Below are 16,696 nucleotides of genomic sequence, written 5' to 3'. Positions count from 1 at the left end.
CCCACTCTGTGAGCAGAGGGAAGCAGAGGCTGATACAAGGTGGTTCTGGCCGTGGTGGACAAGAAAAGTCAGGAGTGAAAAGCAGAGAGGATGGCCCAGGCATTCTCCAGGACGCTGCCAGTGCTGTTTCCACTGCTTACTGTCAGAGTGAGGCCACAGTCAGCAGCCCCGTGGGAGCCCCTCAACTCGGCTGACCTGACCAGAGCAGGAACATCCTCTGGAGCTCCAGTTAGGCTTCCTGTGTCGCCACCTGACTCCCTGCTCCTTCTTACCTCCCTCCCCAACCACAGGATTTCCAGGTTGGAATGGTAGTTTGAGAACTCTCTGAAGTAACAGGGAGGTGACATAAAGTAGAATCAGCATGCACAGATGGAGGATGAAGCAGACAAACACAAAAGTCAGAAGATTGACTGGGCTGACATGGGACATACTTGTGATAAAAGAGCGTCAGTAAATTAGGGTCACAAGAGCCCTTATGCTCTGGCTGGAGCAGGAGAGAATGAGTGTGAAGCAGTGTGATACTCCTGGCACAGACTAAGTATTCAATAAATGGTAGCTAGCATTATTACCACTGAAAAACCAGTAAGATAATGGAATAAAATAATGAAATACTATACAGCCATACAAAAAAGGCTATGGACATATACCTACTGGCAAAGAAAAAAAATTTTGAAAAGTAAAACAAAAATACAGGTCACAAATAAGCCATCAACAATCTCTCCTTTTTTTTTTTTTTTTAAGCTAAAATCAAATACAAGAGAAGAAAATGAACCAAAAGTTTATATGTAACTCACAGTGGCTGAACTACAAGTGTTTTGCTTTTTTTTCTATCCTCATTTTGGCCTACTTAACTTGTCTGAGATTTTAGTAACATTTTTTAATGTTTTGCTGGGGGTTTTTTTGTGCTTATGTTGAGATTATTCTTTGTTAACTTTTAAAACACTATTATAATTGAATATTAAAATGTTTTGCTCCTTAAATAAGAAACCAAGAGAAACTTAAAGTATGTTCAAGTACCATCTCAAGATCTTAAATGGCTCACACTTGAGCTGCTGAATACATAACCTAAATGTTGAGTGAGTATCAAGGGTTAATTCTGGCATGACGCATACTTATCACATCATAGCTGCAAAGGAGCAGCAAAAGTGGAAGCCACGGAAGCTGGGGCGGTGCCACATGAGGCTGAACCAGCTAAAGGACAGCAGCAAAGAGCAATCTGGCAGCATTCCTACAGCTAATGTTCACAAAGTAATTCACAGGAAGGGCTTTCGCGATGATCAAGCAATAGATCTTAAACATCCAATAATATGATGTGTTATGTCATCACAAGTCAAGTTTGCCAGCGCGCACCTGCACTCACTTTCTGTACCGTCACCACCACCCCCCACAGGGTCTGGCCCTCCTCCTGCCTCTCCTCCTCAGCCTCCTTCATGGTTACCCCCACCCTCCCAAGACCTTAAATGCTGATGTTATGTAAGGCCTAATCATGGACATCTCTATCCTCCAAACGGTGCCCACTGACAACACAGTTTGTGCTGGGGGATCTGAGTCCACCCTTCTGCTTTCCTCTCTCCAGCACTCAGCAGCTGGCTATGAGTCATTGCTTCCTGGGCATCCCACTGGAAATCCAACTCAACCCGCCTCAGAAGTGGAACTCATTCTCCACCCACGAGCCTTCTCTTCATCTCCCATTTCCTAGTCTAAGGAATGCTGTATTTGTCCCACCAGTTGCGGGACAACCTAGAGCGTAGGAACGGTCTTGGGTCCCACACTTTTCTCCCTAAATCCAACCTGTTATTCAGTTCTTACAACTTCACTCCCCTAATCTCTGCCACATCAACTCCTTCCTGTCCTCTCCCAAAACCTACTGCATATTTCCTGCATAGCCACCCAGTGACACTGAACCAAGACCTGGGGCACAATTCACAAGACAGTCTGTCCTCCCTAATAGAGGTGTGTAAGGAATACAGGGAAGGACAGGGAAGGCTTCTGGCAGATGTGACATCTAAGCCAGCCATGAGAGACATGAGTATCAAGCTGGGAAGAGGATTCCAGGCAAAGGGAACCAGCAGGTGCAAATGCCCTGAGGCAAGGAAACATGATGTATTGGGGAACAAAGTACAGGGTGGAAGGGGAAGTGATTAGAGGTGATGCTGGAGTAATTCAAGGTCAGATCATAGGAGACGCTGCAACTGGTGGAATGAGGACTCCATCCTGAAACCTGGGAGCTGCGTCCTAACTGACCTCCTGCTTCTGATATTTCACATAGATACCTGATACCCTATTTTCCACAAGTCAAAAACAGCTTCCTAAAATTCAAACTAAACAAAATGATTCCCCTGCTTAGACTCCTTTATGGTGTCATGGGGCCTAACAGTAACAAGAGCTGTGCAAGAAAGAGTTAACCTGCAGGCCTAACTGCTCACGAGGCTGTCCTTGGCTGGCACATTCAAACTTGGATTTCAGGGGGGCTTCCATCCTGACTGGTAAGAGCAGCTCACTCTCCTGATGTTTAGACAAATAATGTAGTTTATGCTGAACACCAGCTTCCTTCTGTGAGTCTAGAATTTGGATATGTGCCAGGCAGGGGGTACCTAAATGATCAGCCCTCAATAAAAACCCTGGGCACTGAGTCTCTAATGAGCTTCCCTGATTGTTGACATTTCACATGTGTTGTCACGGCTCACTGCTATGTCCTGTGTGACTCCACTGGGTAAGGACTCCCAGAGCTCATTATCCGCTTTCCCCTGACTTCACGCCATACACCTTTTCTTTACTGATTTTGCTTTGTCTCCTTTCAAGTCATAGCCATGAGCATGATTATATACAAGTATGATACGTGATTATGTAGTGTGTGTGTGTGTGTGTGTGTGTGTGTGTGTGTATGATTCCTGTGAGTCCTCCTAGCAAATCATGGAACCTGGGGTGGTCCTAGGTTCCTACTCTATACAACAGCTCACATCTTAAGTGTGCACTTTGTACAGGCCCTATGCTGAGCACTAGACCTGCACTAGCACAGTGAATCCTGGTCACAGGAGCTCTGATTATCCCTTTGCACCACTGACAAAACAAAGGCCTGGCAAAATTCAGTAAGAGTGGTAATGGAGTCAGGACCAGAGCCCAAAGACCATGCCGTGAATGTGTAATAAATACATCATACAGCAGGAAACCAAGATCAGCCTCAGCAGGATGTATGGGCCCTGCTGACCTCTCCACCGCACCCCCCTCCACTCCTCTTTAGCGGCCCTACGCTCCAGCCACACTCCACTGTACCTCAGTCCCTCAGCAGGCTTCTGGTCCCTGAACCTTTGCTCATGCTAGGTCCCTCTCTGGAATGCTCCCTCCATCCCACCCCACTCCACACCGTCTACATGGCACACACTTTCTCATCCTAGGGACTCAGGTCTGAACCCCTCCTGAACTCCAAGACAGGCAGATGCCCGTGCATGGATGTCCATCATGTTCTGGAATATCACGGTCTATTTAATTGGCTGCTGCCCCTCAGGTAGTAAATTCCCTGCAGCTAAGGGCTGTGACTAGGCATCTTAGCAGCTGCAAGGTGCCTGTCCTCTATGGGGGCTCAGACCATGTCTCCTAGTGATCAGAGATTTGGGAGATACACTATGGGGCATAAACACCATTCAGGGAAAAAAAAAGTATTTTGAAAAAATAATGACATGGGAAAACGCTCATGGCGATTTAAGGAAATGCAGGTTACAGGCAGGTTACACTCATATACAAAGAATCTGCACAAGAGAAGCTTTGCCTGTAGAATGGAGGGGGGGCGAAGAGAATGACTACTCTTCAGTGTGTACTCCTTGTAGTCCCCAAATTTTATTAGATGCATGTCTTTTTTCAGTTAAAAAACAACAACAGAGAAATACATAAAACATGATTCCCATTCTGCTTTAAAAATTCAACACATATCAAAGACCAGAAAAAACCCAAAAAATGTTAACAGTAGATATTTCTGGATGATGGAACTAGAAGTAATTTCCCTCCCCTACACCATATTTATGACTTTTGCAATCAGAAAACGAATAACTAATGCTATTTACAAAACAGCTGGTTATATGAGCAAGCAGTACCTTAAAAGCAGACTGGAAGGGCCTCATCTCCAACAACTCCTTCTCAATTCTACTTTTCATCCCAGGGTACATCATGTTTCCACCGGTGAGGAAAACGTTCTGAACCAGCAAGTCCTGAACATCCTTTGAGTATCTAGGAGAGAGATGATTCCTTCTGGCATAGTCTTACCAACGTAGGATCAGAGAATGCCAATGTAGAAATGTAAGAAATGTAAGGTCTTGCCAAAAAACAGAAATCTGCACATAAAGTGTTTTTAAAAACTTCCTGGGGCACCAGGCAGCTCAGTCAGTTAAGCATCCAACTCTCAACTCAACTCAGGTCATGAGACTGAGCTCTACATCAGGCTCCATGCTGGGGATGGAGCCTGCTTGAGATTCTCTTTCCCTCTGCCTTTGCCCCTCCCCATCTTTTAAAATATATAAATAAATCTTAAAAAAAAACCCACAAAACTTCCATTTGTCATTTACGATTTTGCAGAATTCACTTCCTTAGTAGGATTACAAGTTTTATGCCTCTTAACACACTTTTTAAAAGAACTGACTTTATGGAGGACTGATTTCCAAACATTCTGATAAAGTCTGACAAAGGTAATGACTACAATCAAAATACAGATATTTCCATTACCCCAAAAAGTCCTGCCTTACTTTTGCTGACCCATCCCTCCACCTGCGTTTTTTTCTTTTTTCTTTTTTTAAAAAATAACAGCTTTAACTTATACATGTTTGAGTACTTTCCCATTGAGACAAAGCTCAAAGCCACTCGAAGTGGCCACAATAGCTTTTCTTCCTTGCTAGGTGCCAGTTTTCATTCTGTTTCAATCAACAGCAGCCAGGAAACTACAAATCATGCTCTCCACTTGTCCAGCTTGAATTATGAAAACTCACACTGCAGGAAAAATGCCTATATAAATGGGATGGGAAAGGAGCAGTTTATAGAAGTACAAACTCTTAAATATAATGTCGGCAAAGAGGAAAAAAACTCATAAGCTCTGCAAATTTTAAGGGTACTTAAAAATCACTAGTCTTCGATAATGTAAAGGTTTATATGAAAACCAATGCATGTACATTACTGTATTGCTTAAACATCAAAGAATTTCTTAAAGCTCCTCAAATCAACTGAGCATTTACATTTTCAGAAAAGAATTACAGAGCCCCTGTGACATGCCAGGGCTGGGGAAAGTTAAAGAATACTATCAGAACACAGCAAGTCAATGAAAAGGAGGGCATGAAACAGATTTTCAAATGCCCAACCATCTCATCTACCATTCAGTGTCAAATCCAAGGAAATGGTTCTGGAAGATGGAAGGAAAAGGAGGTTTAATCTCACCTGTCCAGGATGTACTGAAGGGTCTCTGCTATCCCAGCCTGCTCTTCCCCTATGAGGGACGGCTGGAAGATAATTTCTGGAGCTCGAATTCTTTCTGTCCCAACAAACAGCTGATGATAGGCTGCCAAGTTAAACACGGGCTTTAAAAACCCAAGGTTTAGAAGATATTTTTAGGCCACAGTGACAAATATTCTAGTTGCCAGTATTTCTTATTCCAACATAGCTTCTGTTCTTTGTTCCTGCCAGAATAACCTCTCCCTAACTCTCCTGATAGGATAATCCCATTTTCGGTCTTTCTCCCACCTCTGTATTACAAATACCTTCAACTTTGCATGATGAAATGGTCTCTGCATTACAGGGAAAGAGATATCAGAAGAAGAGCAGTGGAAAGGACCAGCACTGCAAGACCAAACCTCCAGCCAGCACAGTGCAGCCCAGTCGCTACACAGCAGAGAAAGCACTCTCCCCAGTGAGTCTCAGACTCAGGTCAGTCTGTCTGATTGCCATTTGCAATGACAGAAACTTAGGCCCAAATGGGGACTAAGCATAATTACCCTGGCTTAAATATAAATGAAACCATTAAAGCTAGGCTTCAGGTCTAAAGTCCTCAATTACTTGCCAAAATATTTCTTCCAAGGCAGACTGTTTCCCACAGGTTCACAATCTTAGTGCTGGAACCTCAATCAATAAGAAAAGCCCTGACTTCAGATGTTTTAGTATTAGTACCCTAGCCCACCAACATTCTAGAAAATAAAACTGGATTTTGTTTGTTTGTTTGTTTGTTTGCAAAAATATTCCTAAAGAAGCAGACTAGACCAGACTAGTTGTTTTTATCAATGGTTTCAAAGCAGAAACATGGTGCAGGCTACAGGAACCCAACCTGGACAGTGGTGACTGGCTTCTCCACTTCAGGGGTTTCCTCTGAAAACAAGGGTTCAAAATCATTGATGCTTTCCACATCTTCCAGAGATGGCTCCAGCTGCTCTAGGTCAGGGGTCTAAGAACAGAAGAAACAGAACAAAACAGCACCTGTAATTTAAGAAGGCCTTCACTCTATCAGTTCACAGTCACGAACAAGAATTGGTGTTTTGCTCAATGTCCTCGAAGTTTGTGTAAAAATTATTAAAATTTTTCTAAACTATTAAAAAAAAAAAAAGACTAAAAGCTCCCGAGGCAGCAGAGAGCTTTGCGACTCTGGCACCCAGCACAATGGGCTTTCCTCTTCAGCCACAGTGAACCTAAGTGGATTCAACTCACGCTGGCAGAACCCCCAACACCGGACTTAGGACATACTGTAATTTTGACCTGAACAAGAGAATCTGAGCAGGGGTAGTGTGGTTCTAGGTGACATCTCTAGCCATCTGTCATTCTGCCATGTGAAAGGCAGAGGAGTTTCACCTTCTGGACTCAAGGGGGAGAAGTTACAGGAAGAAATTCCATGGAAGAATGCTCTAACAATGACAGCTGTCGTAAAAAGGACTGTCTTACGAGAAGGTCTTGGGGAGGACGCAAGCTGACTCGGTACTATCCACCTGGCATGCTGAAGGGAGGTCCCTGCGTGGGGTACAAGCCCTCTGAGGTCAGCCTTACCCTTGGAAATCTATGAAGTGCACAAATTACCAATATAATTCAGAGCACTTAAGTACACTTCTCTAGAACATTGCCACATATATTGCCAATGTAAATTAGCATTCAAACTCACTTTTTTTAAAGGTGTTTTTTTTTTGTTGTTTTTTGTTTTTTTTTTAATTTTTAAAGAGACAGAGAGTGCACAGGAGCAGGGAGGCGCAGAGGGACAGAGAATCCCAAGCAGGCTCCATGGTGTGTAGAGCCTGATGCAGGGCTCAATCTCAGGACCCTGAGATTATGACCTGAGCCAAAATCAAGAGTTGAACACTCAGCCGACTGAGTCACTCAGGCATCCCTCAAACTCACTCTTAAGGGAATGCCCTTCAACACTCCTGCGGTGCACACCCACCAGAACAGTTACGTGCATATATGGCTTATAGAATGAGGGATAATGTATCCTAAATTCTGTTCAATATAAAGAATTCTACCAAATTTAAGGAGAGGGTGAACCCTGGAAAGGACGGGGAACATTTCATCTGAGACTAGAGAACAGAAAGAGAAGAACTAGTTTGGAAGTAGGTAACTTAAGGAGAGAAGAAGGTAGGCTGGGAGGCAAGAATCCATGGACTTTGCTTTCAGGGAAGGAGGTGAGAGCCATCTGAATACTGCATCCAATTCAGGAGCAGAAAACCTGATACTTGCACAATCCTCCCTGTGGAGATGACTACTATGCTTCAGGTGTGAGGAAATGGGCTCCACAGAGGATCAGCACTTGCCCAAGATCACATCACACTACTAAGTGTTGGAAGCTTGGCCCAAGACAGACGGTTTAGCTCCAAAGTCTTGGACCTGCCTCAAGCTAAACTTCTAGACATCGTGAGTCTGAGTGCAGCAGGACAACTGGGCTCTGCGAGTATGGAAAAGATCTGAGGTCACAGTGAACAGGAGAACAAAAGATTTTACAAGCAGCAGCAAGGCCAGCTGAGCGAAATGGCAGGCTTCTCTACCCCAGGACGGGCTGCGAAGCACATGAGAAGACATTCCCCTGGAGGTCTGCAGTCTAGTCTGGAAGACTCTGATCTCCCAGAAAGAAGCCACAACCCTGGGAATGCTTGGGCCTGTTCTAACTCAGCACTAAACTCAGGAGTCCCAAGAGAGGATCAGAAACAGATCATGAAAGTTCTCCCTCATTTGGTGGCTCGTCATCCAGGGCAACTGGCAACCAGGAGCACTGTGGTGTTACAGAAAGAAGGGAGGCTTTGGGGTCACATCAGTCCAGCTCTCAATGGCAACCAAAGATTTATTTAATGTCACAATGGTATAGTCTGAGCATATTTCCTCCTCCTCCTAGGGCATACCCCTAGGGCAGTGGTGGGGTGACAAGTGAACACTTCTTCCTTCTTTCAACTAGGCACTCATTCTGGTCCCTTAACTGTTACAATACCAGGTTGGAGGCACACATATGTCACTTGTGTATTTAAAATAACTACAGGCAATACTTGTGGATCCTTTCTCCGAATAATGAGTAAAGGCTAGCCCTAGGCTCCAGAGTTACCTCCTACCTACTGCTCTACTCCCTATACCTCGGTCTGACTCATCTTCTATCCCAACCTCCACTCCTGACCTCTCCCAGGGATGACCTCCCTTGTGCATTCACAGCTTCCTCTACCCACCCGGGAGCCTGATCATAGCTGCCACCCTCCAATCCTACTCTACCGCTGTGCTGCTCCAACAGCCACTCTCAGATCCTAAAGGGTAGGATCCCACCCATAGGCTCATTCCTCTTCTGCTCTGAGGCAGGCTGTATTTTTCAAAAACCATGACAACGGTATCTTCCATCCTACATGCTCTTCCTCCAGGGGATTTTGACACTCCCCACAAAGGGATGGGGCTTATTTCCTCCCCTCAAATCTTAGCAGGGACCTGTGAGACTCCAACCATTAGAGCTGACACAAGTGGTATCATGTGACTTCCTATGTGAGGTCATAAAAGGCCACACAGCTCCCTTCACCTTGACCTCTGAAACACTGGCTCTCTGGCTACTCTCTCTTGGGGAGCTCCCTCCTAGAAGCCAGTTACCATGCTGAGAAGTCCAAGGCACATAGACAGACCCCACATGGGTGCTCAGGTCCAGCATCCTGCTAAGCATGGCCTTGGAGTCATCCCAACCCAGATGCCAGCTAAGTGAAAAGCCCTCCAGGGATCCCAGTCCCTAGCTGTTCAAGTCTTCCCAGATGAGGCCCCAAGTGTCACAGAGCAGAGATCCCTACTACACTCTGAATTCCTGACCCATCATATTTGGGAGCACAACACAATGGTCATCATTTTATGCTACTAAGTTTAGAGTAGTTTTTCCACACAGCAACAGATAAGTGAAATACACTTCTTGTGAGCAGGAGTGGAGAAAGCCCCAGGCTGCTGCTGGAGGGCCTGCCATCCTCTTCGGCTTCCTCGTGCATTCCCCAGAGCAGGTGTCTGCAAGCCCTCCCAGCACTTCTCCGCAGCTCCCACTTTTAGTCACCACTGGCAGTTCTTAGCAGATGGCCTCAGATGCTTCAGAAAGCCCACTGCCTATTTATCCTGCACCCCACCTCTTTACCTTTCCTCCTGTCCTTCCACGCTCCAGTGTCATCACCCACTCTAGGCTGAGCCCACCACCCAAGCTCTTACGATGCTCCCAGTAACCCTGCTGCTCTTTCAGCTCTTCCTCGGTCTCTTACCCTGGCTTTTCCTCCACCCTCAGAATTCTAAGGAGTGGCCTTCCCCATGCAATACTAGGTCCTTCCATAGCAGGGTCCTGGCAAATTTCATCTTAAGTCCCACAGAGACTCTAAAGATAAGGCACTCAAACCAAAGGCATTACCTCCAGCCTCTGCCTTTCAGGATAGCCTTTGTGGGGCCTCCATGGGGCCTCCGTGGGGCCTCTGTGGGACCCTTGTGGGACCCTCATGGGACCAGAGTGAATCTGCACTTGGATGGCCTGGGTCTGAACCTCAGCTGCACTACCTGTAGCTGTGAAACCTTGGGCAAATTCCTCTACTCCCCTGAATCTCAGCCTCCTTCTCTGTCAAACAGATATATAATAGTACTCACAGAATTGTGAAAATTAATCAAGATAACACTTGCAGAAGTGCTCAGCACAGGGTCTGGCACATGTCACATGTTCTATTATCAGCAACTGCCACTCTGTCAACACATCCACTAAGTGGCACCAAAAGTCCTGGATGCTACCTCTGAAGTGTCTCCTCTACCTTCCACCCCCATGGCTGCTCTCCCACCCTTCCCACATCAGCTCTCTTCCGGATTACAACACATTTATACCTGCCTTCCCACCCCAAGCTTCACCCCTCCCATCATCCTAACTGTCACTAGTTACTTTCCTAACATAAAGTCTCCTTAGATTATTTCCTTGCTGGACATCCTTTGAAGGCTCTGTGTGAAGGCTGACTGATAAAGACCTTTGTAGGCTGGCCTCTGCCTCCCTTCCCTGCTTCATCTCCCACACTGCACACTAAACCTACCATGCTCCCTGCATGCATCCTTCTTTGCATCTAAATGTCTCAATCTATGATGTCCTTCCCTTATTTGCTACCTATTGAAATCTACAATCTTTCAGGGCCCACCTCAAATATACCAATCCTTTCTCAAAACTTCATCTATATTCTCACACACATCTACCATCATACCAGATAAGCTTCATTACAGTCAGCTAAGTATAATACAATATCCTCATTTTTTCAGATAAATGAAAGACGCAGAAAATGTATGTTAATCTATGTCACTAGTACCTAGCATACCATGCCTATTACTGTGTGTGTGGTGAGCCCCTGGGATATACCCTTTAATTTCCTTGGAACAGCAGATTATAAAATGTTCAAGTTTCAAAAGACTTCTTCAGCTATAGCAAAAACATCATCATCCACCTTCATCTAGCTATACTCAGAAGCATGCTACTTAAAGATCACTTCTCAGTTTCACTAGAAATGATAAAAAGATATTTTACTCATCCTAATTCATATGACTCACAGAGAAATAAAGCCAATGATTTCTTTTTTTTTAAAGATTTTATTCATTTATTCATGAGAGACAGAGAGAGAAAGAGAGAGAGAGAGAGAGAGAAAGGCCGAGACATAGGCAGAGGGAGAAGCAGGCTCCATGCATGGAGCCTGACGTGGGACTCGATCCCGGGTCTCCAGGATCATGCCATGGGCTGAAGGCGGTGCTAAACCACTGAGCCACCCAGGCTGCCCCAAAGCCAATGATTTCAAAGCAGACAATGGGCATGCTAGAGAGAACAGATTTCTCTACCACGGCTGGCTTCTCGCCTTCTAGGGTTTGCCAGAGTGTCCACATGTATTGTGTAGCATTCAGGAACACAAATAGCCATTCTTTTGGAACTGAACAGAATGACAATTTGCCAAAGCACATGAGAGAAGATGCGGCATGGTTCCCTGGAATAGTCTTGATGGAGTGGCATAAGAACAAGCAGAGGCCAGCTCTGATCTTGGCTAATCAGGCAAGAGAACTTTATATATTAAGCTCATTGTATTCTCCAAAAAGTGATGGTGCTCTAAAACTATGCCCTGCCCCCAACGCCATTGCTGTACTTAGTGATGGAAAGCCAACATCCTCTAGTTTAAATACTTCATTAGGAATGCTGACAAAGCCCACTCCTTTACAATATCCTCATCAGAATACTTGCAGAATAGCAAGTGTTGAAATGGACTGGTCTATGGGGAAAAAATGGATTTCAGAAAACACTTCAGTTAAAAATTCTGCTGGATTAATCCAATTTAGCCATTACTACTTGGATGGTATTTCAATATGAACTTTGATCCACATAAATCCATTCTCTCCATTCTAAACAAATTACATTGCCGGAAAACACCATAAATACGTTTTGAAAGGTAGAACTAGCCAGCCAGTGTCGTGGTCACATTTATCCCATGAAATTACTGTAACTGACCCTAATCACACTCACCCTCAATAAATGCTGACTGACCCTCATGCTTTGAGGACAGATCAACTCATTAAATTTGTTGTATACAGAGAAACTACTGCAAGTCCAAAATTTCAAAACCTCCCCAAGCCCAGAGAGATTTGAATATTATCCCCAGAGCACGGAAGGAAGTGGGGACTTAATAAGTACCTGCTAACTGCATGAAGGAGTGGCTGACTCACAGCCTGCAACAAATACAGAAAAATCCACAAAGAGAAGGAAAAACTAGCTCTCAACTGCTTACGAATCACATTTTATAGTTGTTTGGGGCTTTTCTTTTGAAATCTGAAATCCTGGGGTGCCTGGGTGGCTCAGATAACTGAGTAGACGTCTGCCTTTGGCTCAAGTCATGATGTCAGGATCCTGGGATCAAACCCCACATTGGGCTCCCTGCTCAGGAGAGTCTATTTCGCCCTCTCCCTCTACCCTTGCTTGCGTTCTCTGTCTTTCTCAAAAAAAAAAAAAATCTGAAATTCCTTGCCTGCCAGTGGCTTACTGATACATCTTTGGTATAAAGATGCTGATGTCCTACTAGCACATTAAGCACGGTAAGAACTGAACAAGGGGGAATACACAACAAAGGCAACATGGGTCTGGACCCCAGTAAACAGCTGAGATCCAAAGCACAACAGGGAATCGGGGAAGCTGACCTGGGATACCACTCCAGAGTAAGACAGCAGTCATGGCCCCTCACCCACACTCTAGCCATCCTGGGAAGCTGTGTCCAGGAAGCTTGACTCGGGGTCTGCTCTGACATGCATGCCCTGGCTGGCTGTTGGCCTCAGGGAATCTCAGGTATTTGGAGAGCTGGAGATGGAGGCTGAGCGCAGCAAGTGTGTAAGTGAGCCTCCAGCTGAGAGTCAGAGCAAGCACAGGCTTCCTGCTGAGCCAAAGACACCTCTGAAGTCACTGGCAAGCAGCCACACCACGCCTAGCACCAAACTGGATTTTTCCATGGGACTGCTTCTTTCTAAATGTATAGGTTTTAGAATTTAAAGAAAGTTGATTTAAAAACAAAAACCTACCAAGCTAGAATGGTTAATCCTGGCCCAGAAATGTCACAAGTCAATGAACAAGTCCTTTGTCTTAGAACTCCAGAGCAGATAGATTTAGGACATGCACACACTTACTAACACTTTCTTCCAGTTCTAAAGCCAAGCAAGTCAACTCGTGTGTATGGGTGTGCAGCGCCCAGTGTGAGGGTGTGCATCACCTTGGGCCCTATCTCAGCCTGCCACTTGCCTTGATGCCATATCAACACTTATTAACACTCCACTGGCATGGAAACAAAAAGGAGAAGACAGAGAACACTGAAGAGCTTATTCAAACAGTTTTAGTCATGGCTAAATCAACGCATGGACATTTTATTAAGCACATCTACTAGGTGCTGTAAAAAATCCATCAACTATTATGAAGCATGACCCCTGTCCTTGGGGGGACATCACGATGGAAAGAAAGTAAGTGAAACATCAACCACAATATATTTAAGAAAATATGAGGAAAAGTAGAAGGGAGTGTGTGACTAACCGCAAATAACCATTAGAAGAATGTTCAGATTCAAGATGGCACCACATGGCTGGTGCGTGAATGTTCTTTCTACTCTACATGCACAGATGCCCCTCCCAGGGGAGCCAGAAATCTACAGGGTGACTCACCCTTGGGTACAAACTTCAGTCAGCACAAGGTCAGTGCCTCTCTGCCCTGTCCATGTCCCCATGGACGGCACTCACCATGCTGCTTTCCAAGTCTAGTCATACCTCTTTGAGGTCAGCCTTCTCAAGATAGTCCTCCCTCCTGCCCTCAGGTTAAACGACCCTACGGGACCCTCCTCCCAAGGCCCCTGGTACCTCAGGCTTGCTGTCCACCACATCCACCTCAAGGGTGACTTCTGCTTGGAGGATTTTCTGCTTTGCCTGCTCCACTGCTGAGCTGAGTTTCTGTATGTAGGACTGCAGTTCTTCCGGGGAGTCCATGTTCAGCTCTACCAGAGCTTTGTGAAACTGATCCATCTGGCCATCCTCTAAAAGTTCCTAAAACCAGAGCAGCTGCAATTCATCTTCAAAGATGACAACACAATCACAAACAGGAAGGAAAAAGAAGTAGTTTGGAAGCTAAACAGAGGAAAACTACAGCAGGAAGGGCTCCCACAACTCTCCTAGCCTGCCCCTCCACAAAATCTCACCTCCCACCCACAGTTCACACACCACCCTCTTCCCTAGCTGTCTCTAGGCTGCATCGTATTACAGTCTCAGCACCATCTGAATAGGCAAAACTAATCTATGGTGACAGATGTCAGAAATGTATTGGCTAAGAAGGGATATGCAGGAGGTCTCTGGGATGCCAGTGCTCTGGATGGCAGATATACATTGTGTCTCACGTTGTGACAATCCATCAAGCTACACACTATAGATTTGTGGACGTGCGCTACACTTCAATTCAAAAGTTATAAGACAAAGGAGATTATAAGGCCAAAGTAAATCGGTGAAGACCAAGCCCACAACTCTCTCAGAGATACCTGCTGCTCTGTATGCAGCATGACTCCTCTGTGCTGAGGAGCTCCACACTGAGAACCCTCGAGTCCTCCTTGACCGCAAGGGGAACTCAGACAGTCACTGCATTTCTTGGCTGAGGAAGAAGATCTAGGAAGAAACCTTTCTGGGACCGCCTGTGCAAAGGCTGCAGCGCCCTCCTGGGATGCACACGCACCTGCACATAGAGCAGTCTGTCCAGCCGCTCCTGGTCCAGCTGCAGCTTCTCCTCCCGCCGGCGGGCATTGAGCTCCTGCAGGCGCCGCAGCTGCTGCTGCCGCCTCTCCTGCTTCTCCTCAGAGCTCAGAGTGCTGCCCAGGAGCTTGCTAGAGAACGGGAGCTGCATCTTGTGGACATTGTTTTCGTAATAATCAGGGCATCTCCATTTTTGCAGTTCTTTGGAGAAATAATTTTGGAAGTTATAAAATGGAAACACTATTAGCACAGAAATTAGAAAGTTAATACCAAGCTTTGAGATCCAGATAAGGTAGAGAAAGCACGGTCCACTCAAACTCTGACTCCACCCCGGTGACAAAACGCAGATATAACACCTGGACATGTGTAATGCCTACAGATCTGTTCTCAAAATATTGCTAACTAAGGTTTGCCAGACAGACCTGATAACAGAAAGAAACTTGGAACTTTAGGGATGAAGAAATAGCAATAGATATGATGAAAATCTCGGTCAACATGATAGACTAACCTCTTCTGGAGTTCTTTTAAAATATGTTTGACAATTCAAAGTAAAAAGCCCTAACAATGTCTGTTGGGTTTTCAACGTGTATAAATGTAATACGTAAGACAACCCAGGATAAAGGAGCCCCTGGGGTGCTAATATTGCCACCTTCCACTGAGATGGTAAAAAGAGACTCTCAAAACACTGCAAGGAGTCTGTTGACTATAACCTCAGGGCAACCACCAAAAAACTATACAAAAAGATACAGTAAAAACACAACAGATAAATTAAAATACCAATACGAAAACAAAATTTTTAATATTTAAATAACCCAAAAAAGGCAGTAGAAACAGGAACAAAGAGAATAACAGACAACAAATAATAAAATGGTAGAACTAAACCCAACATATGAATAATAAATTTTAAACTGTCTTACCAAACTAGTTAAAAGAGACTGACACCGTGATTTAAAAAACAAAACAAAACAAAACAACCAACTATTAAGAAACTCACTTTGAATATAATGATAAAAGTAGATTTAAAAGATGGAAAGACACTCCATGCAAGCACTCAGCAAAAAAAAGTTGGAGTGGCTGTATTAACGTCCAAGTAGACATCAAAGCCAAGAAAAATTACAAGGGGTAAAAAGGGATACTGTATAATGATAAAAGGTCAATTTGTCAAGATAGAATAAGAATCCTCAATATGTACCTAACAAAAGCGCTTTAGATACTTAAAAGCAAAAACTGACAGAAATGAAAGGAGAAATAAAAAATTTACAATTATCTCTTGAGACTTCAAAACTCTTTTAATAATCAACAGAGCTACAAGCACAGGAAAGGAACAGGGACATAGAAGAACTGAAGAGCATCATCAACCAGTGAACCTAAATGACATCACAGACTACTCTGCCCAACAGCAGAAGTCCATGATCTTTTCAAGTATAAATGGAACATTCACCAAAGGAGACCATGCACCAGGGTCATAAAGCAAACCTTCACAAACTCCACTGATACCAAGGTTTTTTGACATAATGAAATTTAACTATAAATAAGTCATGGAAATACTACAGGAGTTATCTCTAAATACTTGACCATAAAACACCTTACTTTAACTTTCAGCCTTCCACATCAATTATTTATTAAACTATCAAATTAGATTGAACCTTTAAAACCTAAATGTTTTATTTTAATTAAGTTTTAATTTTAATTCCAGTATAGTTAACATAGTTTCAGGCATACATTACAGCAATTCAACGATTCCATACATCATCCAGTGCTCATTACAAGTATGCTCCTTAATTCCCATCACCTATTTCACCCATCCCCCCACCTTCCTGCATTTGATTTGAACAAATCATCCATTTGTTCTTGACAATTAAAAGTCTGTTTCTTCAAACAATCCAATCATGAAATGGGCAAAAGACATGAACAGAAATCTCACAGAGGAAGACATAGACATGGCCAACACGCACATGAGAAAATGCTCCGCATTACTTGCCATCAGGGA

At 44.4% G+C, this 16,696-nt stretch overlaps 1 protein-coding gene across 2 annotated transcripts in view; it reads right to left on the bottom strand.

Moving 5' to 3' along the window:
- ACTR5 (actin related protein 5) overlaps positions 1-16,696 on the bottom strand; it is a 36,693-nt gene that overhangs the window by 12,418 nt on the left and 7,579 nt on the right. For both annotated transcript variants that reach the window (XM_025470061.3, XM_049100283.1), the window contains exons 4-8: positions 14,690-14,907; positions 13,831-14,013; positions 6,296-6,412; positions 5,416-5,555; positions 4,089-4,221 (exon numbers count right to left, since the gene is read on the bottom strand). In XM_025470061.3, coding sequence (XP_025325846.1) covers positions 4,089-4,221; positions 5,416-5,555; positions 6,296-6,412; positions 13,831-14,013; positions 14,690-14,907 — 791 coding nt within the window. The remainder of the gene's footprint in view (positions 1-4,088; positions 4,222-5,415; positions 5,556-6,295; positions 6,413-13,830; positions 14,014-14,689; positions 14,908-16,696) is intronic.

Source organism: Canis lupus, chromosome 24 (assembly GCF_003254725.2).
Source record: "Canis lupus dingo isolate Sandy chromosome 24, ASM325472v2, whole genome shotgun sequence".
Taxonomy (NCBI): domain Eukaryota; kingdom Metazoa; phylum Chordata; class Mammalia; order Carnivora; family Canidae; genus Canis; species Canis lupus.
This window is presented reverse-complemented; position numbering and strand designations above follow the sequence as displayed.